Source organism: Artemia sp. Qi Xiang Cuo, chromosome 6 (genome assembly GCF_049724085.1).
Source record: "Artemia sp. Qi Xiang Cuo chromosome 6, ASM4972408v1, whole genome shotgun sequence".
NCBI classification, from domain to species: domain Eukaryota; kingdom Metazoa; phylum Arthropoda; class Branchiopoda; order Anostraca; family Artemiidae; genus Artemia; species Artemia sp. Qi Xiang Cuo.
The window spans coordinates 33,924,180-33,930,179 of NC_142799.1; the positions used below are offsets into that span (position 1 = coordinate 33,924,180).

Here is a 6,000-nt window from a genome sequence, read left to right on the forward strand (position 1 = left end):
AGTGTAGTGCTACCCATCAAAAGTTACACGTCTGAGAAAATTTGGCTGATTTTCAAAAAAAGAGGGAAAGGCCCCCTAAAAATTATAAAACCCTAATGAAAATCACACCATCATATTCAGTTTATCAGAGAACCCTACTGTAGAAGTTTCAAGCTCCTATCTACAAAAATGTGGAACTTTGCATTTTTTTGCCAGAAGAAACATCACGGATGTGTGTTTATTTGTTTTTGTTTTGTTTTTTTTTTCCCAGGGGTGATCGTATCGACCCAGTGGTCTTAGAATATCGTGGGAGGGCTCATTGGAACGTAAATTAAAAGTTCTAGTGCCCTTTTTAAGTGACAAAAAAATGGAGGGCAACTAGGCCCCCTCCCACGCTTATTTTTTCCCAAAGTCACCCGATCAACATTTTGAGATAACCGTTTTGTTCAGCATGGTCGAAAATATGATAAATATGTCTTTTAGGATGACTTAATTCCCCGAAATTCCCTGGGGGAGGGCTAAAAGTTATGAACTTTACCCAATGTTAACATATAGTGTTGGTTATTGGGAAGTATACAGAAGTTTTCAGGAGGTTTTTTTTTCTGGTAGTGGGAGGGAAGGGTGGGTCGGTGGTTATGTTGGAGGATCTGTTCATGAAGGAAGTTTTCATGGGGGAAGGGAAATTCCCATGAAGGGGGCGCCGGACTTGCCAGCATTATTTATTGGTAATTGAGAAGTATATAACCATTTTCAGGAAGGATTTTTTTCTGGAGGGGGGGGGGGCTAGAGGAGGGGTTACTCTGGAGAATATTTCCGTGGAGGATGTTTCTTTGGGGTAAGGGACATTTCTATGAAGGGGGCGCCGGATTTCCAAGCATTATTTAAAAACGATCAGAAATTAAATAAAAAAAAAACAAGTTTTTTCAACTGAAATGTAAGAAGGAATATTAGAACTTAAAACGAACAGAAATTATAACGTATGTGAGGGGGTTATCCCCGTAGTCAAGACTACTCTCTATACGTTAAAAGTTAAAAAAAAATTTTGATGCACAACCTCTTGAATCATAAAAGCCGTTTATTTAAAATAGTTAGCTCTTTTAAAAGCACTAAAAAAACTATAACGTAATGAGCAAGGTATTGACTTGGGGGAGACCCCCCCATATACGTTATAATTTCTGTTCGTTTTAAGTTCAAATATTCCTTCTTACATTTCAGTTGAAAAAACTTGTTTTTTTTTATTTAATTTCTGATCGTTTTTTAAATAATGCTTGGAAATCCGGCACCCCCTTCATAGAAATGTTTCTTACCCCAAAGAAACATCCTCCACGGAAATATTCTCCAGAGTAACCCCCTCCTCTAGCCCCCCCTAGAGGAGCTAGAGGAGCTTCATATACGTAATAACATATACGTAATAAAAAAAACAATAAAAAAACAAGCGATACGGCTCAATAGTAATCGAAACTTTTAAAAACGGAATTTTGATGTCAATAAATGTATCAAAAGAATGTGTTTATAATGCTGATCCTAAATATATAAATTTCATTAAGTTTAGTGTTAATCATCAACGGCTACGAGCCTCAGAAAATTTATTCGATTTTTTTAAGAGGGGGGAAACATCCCCTACAAGTAAAAGAATTTTAATGTAAATCACACCGTCAGATTCAGCGTATCAGAAAACCCTATTACATAGGTTTCAAGCTCATATCTGCAAAAATCTGCAACTTTGTATTTTTCGCCAGAAGAAAAATATACGAATATAGAAGTTAGTTACGTAAGTTAATTTGTAAAGACATCCATTTAGCAAAAGAAAAGTAAAATTTTTATGCAAATAAAAGCTGCATTAACTAAAAAACGATCAGAAATTAAATAAAAAAAACAAGTTTTTTAAACTGAAAGTAAGGAGCGACATTAAAACTTAAAACGCACAGAAATTATTCCGTATATGAAGGGGCTGTCCCCTCCTCAACACCTCGCTCTTTGCGCTGAAGTTTGAATCTGTCTCACAACTCTATTTCTTTAAGCAATAAAAAACTTTAGCATAAAGAGCGAGGCGTTTAGGAGGGGACAGTCTCTTTCATATAAGGAATAATTTCTCTTCGTTTTAAATTTTAACGTCGCTCCTTACTTTCAGTTTAAAAAAATTGTTTTTTTTATTTAATTTAAAGTAGAAACGGAGTATTAAAGCAGGTCTAAGCATTGTAGGCTAAGCAAAAATATTCAATAGTCTACTAATGTATAGTAGAAGCGGGCACTCACTGAAATGTACATTCATGAAATAGTTATTAATTTGCATTACTTTCAAACTTACCCCATTTTATATGAACAGAAATGATAGATGAGGCAATTTTATAAGCTTCTTGAATACGAAGGTCGTCCTAAAACACAGCAAAAGTGATGGTTGGTTAATTTCCCCAGCTTATTTCTTGGTCCAGCGTTATTTGCTCTGTATTCTTGTCAACTTCGGGGAATTTCTTTTCTATAATTCAAATTGAGAATGTTCTTAATGTAGGCTAAACATCCTATAGGCTAAATAATTCTTTTTGAACATCTTATGCTTCACTTGAACACTCTTCAGAAAATTGCCCTAGTCATGTTAGCGTATCCCAATACAATATCGTATACTAGTCTTAAATCACTTAGACAAAATTGACGACAAGAACTGAGTCAAAACAAGGCTATGTAAACTAGACTAAACTAGAGCCTCTTTTCCTCTCTCCTTTCAAGTGTGAAGGACGTCAGTGGGTTATGTAAAAAGTCAAATTAATTACCTATGGTTGCCATGCCTATGGTTAAAAGGCTTCTAGCAAATAAAAGTGTATAATTAGAAGAAAATAAAAAAAGTAAATACCGAGATCATTAAAGGCTGTTCTTTATGAGGGATCACCCACTTTCAAGAATTTTACATAAGTGGCGTGTTCCATACATATCCGCAATGTGTGACATAATCAGGAATGACACGGCGCAAGTGTGCACACACCTGGTGCAGAGTAAGCCAGGCGTGGTGGAAGGAGTAACACTCTGAGATGTGTATCAGGTGGCAAAGAATGGGCAACCCTTCCGTTCTTCAGATAGCTTTCTTTTCATCAATTCCCCATCTCAGAGTGTTAGAGGCTAATACATTATTTCTTTAATCCTCTTGCTAAAATTGAGGACTGAATCAAAGCAAGACTGTCTAAACTGGGCTAAACTAGAGCCCCCCTTCCCCTTTAAAGTCAGAAGGACGTCAGTGAGTCATTTAAAAAATCAAATCTATTGCCCATGTCTGAAATTCCTGCTGAAAATGCTTCTGGCAAAATAAAAATCTAAATACTGGAAAGTAAAGAACATGAAAACCACCCCTATTGAAGGCTGTTGTTTAGAATACTTTTTTTTCTTTTATCTAGTTTGTCTGGATTATTCCTTCTTTCAGACTGATCCCGCTGACAAAGTACCAGCCAAGATGATGTCAGTTGAAAATGAGGCTGAACCAGGGTAAGTTTTGTTTGTTTATAATTTCGATTGTATGCAGTGTACGTGAGTTCTGAACCTTTGTTTGGACTTTAAGGTTCTGCTCAGACTTTGTAATTGTAATTACTTGTTGTATAGTACTGATTACTAATTACAGATCACTGGCTACTGGTTAGGGACTACTGATTACTTACTGATTTTCTCGTCGAGACTTGACAAAAAAAAAATCCAAGAATAAAACATGTTCTCAACAGATCAATTTCGTAATATATATTTCACAGCTTGCTACCAACTAGCAAGTTCAGGCGCGTTTATACATGAGAAGTAGTTTTGCGTTTGGGGCTGAGAGATATTAACAAGTTGGTGAAAACAGCAAAAACGAGCGGGTTTATGAAACTTTACTGAGAACTACGGATTTTGATACTATACGATTTTAAGGATTTTTTGATTCTAATGCCCTCACCTGCGTCAATGGCTGAAAAGGTCTAAAACTAGGACCATCTATAGGTTGCCACCTGTAGCACAAAAGTGTTATTTTAGCACTATTTTATCATGTGTAGCACTGTAGCATCTGCTCAGGGCTGCTAAAACCCTGCTCAGGGTTTTGTCAGCACGAAATTGCTGTGTACAGTCAATTTTTTTTACTGTAGCACCGAAAATCGCCTTGTAGTATGCAAATTTGGGCAATTGTAGCACTTTAGAAACTGACCGTTGTGAGAACCCTGACAATCTATTCAGTTTAGATTGAAGGCATCTACATTACCACTGCGGGCCTAATCACGGTCACAATGTCCTCAGTCCACTTTGTAGAACCTTTCAAACACATACTATCTTACGTACGGAAGGGAAAAACATAATTAATTGCCAGACCTATGTCCTTTTTCTTTATATTTTAATGTGCTCCACGATCCAGTGCGGAATGTAAGTATATGTAGTTAAAAACAAGAAATGTGTCTATCCCTTGGTGTAGATTATCAGGGTATGACTATTAGTTTTGTTTATATTGGTCTAAGGCTCATAGAATTTTCTATTTACTTTTTGTTTACCTCACAGTTGTGAATCCCAGGTATATTTCCCAACAATTGATACAAAGAAAAAGGTTAACTCCATAGATGCGTACATCTCCAGTGCATTGAGGAGGGCTAGATTTTTTTATTATTAAGAATTAATCACTTTATCAATTTCCTAATTAAGTGACAATATATCAACTTTATCTAGTGTTAGTTTGCTTGGCAAAGTCTTGAGGATGGGAACTTGAATTAATTTAAAATTTGCATTTGCAACTTTACGACTTCAAAGTGTGCATTTATGTGACAGTTTCCCTGATTTGCGTTTTGTGCGACGGATTTGTATAATTGTATGTTAAGGCTGCAGGAAAGTAAACGCAATCCAATGCCAAGAGAACTGGAGGGGGTGGTCTCATCGTGGCTCTTCCGCAGATTTTTGGACGAGCCAGTCTGTACCTCCCTTGAGTAGAATGGCCTTATTGAGCCCCACGATTCACCCCTGCTGCCACCTATAACTTTTTTGCACCCCAAATATGGGCATAGAGTCATTAGGGAGAACACGTGGTTAATGGGGTCAATGACCTCTTTTTCCAAGGTCGATTTATTTGATGTTTCTATGTGTAATAACTCCGGAACGAAGGTTGCACATGCGCATTGAATTCTAACGGGAACAATGTTATTGATCTAGGACTCGAGGGGGAAGTGAATTTCCGAGAACACGTGGTTAATGGGGTCAATGACCTAAATTTCCAAGTGTGTCAACAACAACAACATCGACCTTGACATTCGCTGAGAGCGTGCACCTACAACATAAACATCATCAACCTTGGAACACCTGTGCTGTCGACCTCAATTCACCTATTGTGAATCAATAATTCCCCTTAGAAACAACAAATTAATGTCCCTTTCTTGACAGATCAATCAATCAATGACATCATCTGTCAGACTTTAAAAATTTTCGCCTAGAAACATTTCTCCAGGAATAGATCCAAGTCATTAATGTCTTCGCCTCGGGAACAGTTCTACTGGTCGAACTCCAAAAGATATTTATAACCAAAGGCTATGGTAACAGTTCTCCAAGAAACATCTTAGCGATGATTTGTTTTCGCGCGGGAATCAGGGTTCTTATTAATTTGAAATGCGTTAGTGCAGAGATGTCAATAACAAAGGAATACGCTGAATTTACGTTTAGGGATTATTTGGGCGAAACTGTTTTAGACAGGTTATGGAACTATTTCGGCGAAACAGATAGAGACATTTTAAAAGAAGATTTTAGGAAAGATTTTAGAAGAGAATTTAATGGTGAAAATCTGTGGTCGTTATAATACACAAGTTTCATTTGAAGAGTGTTGTGAGGTCCTATAACCCAACCCCAAAGGGTTCCAATCCTCCTACCCCAACCCCGAAGGAAGCCCCCGGTCCTCAAAGGGCACCCGGACCCCCAAAGGGCCAACCGGCCCCCAAGGGTCCCCCAGGCCCCCAAAGGTCCTCCCCCGGTCCCCAAAGGTCCACTGGGCTCCCAAAGGCACTCCCCCGGTCCCCAAAGGTCCCCGGACCCCCAAAGGCC

At 37.9% G+C, this 6,000-nt stretch overlaps 1 protein-coding gene across 1 annotated transcript in view; it reads left to right on the forward strand.

Annotated features, from left to right (window-relative positions):
• The window catches only part of LOC148951153 (uncharacterized), a 212,444-nt gene that overhangs the window by 25,086 nt on the left and 181,358 nt on the right, over positions 1–6,000 (forward strand). The window contains exon 2 of the mRNA XM_089090162.1: positions 3,389–3,450. Coding sequence (XP_088946288.1) covers positions 3,419–3,450 — 32 coding nt within the window. The 5' untranslated portion in view covers positions 3,389–3,418. The remainder of the gene's footprint in view (positions 1–3,388; positions 3,451–6,000) is intronic.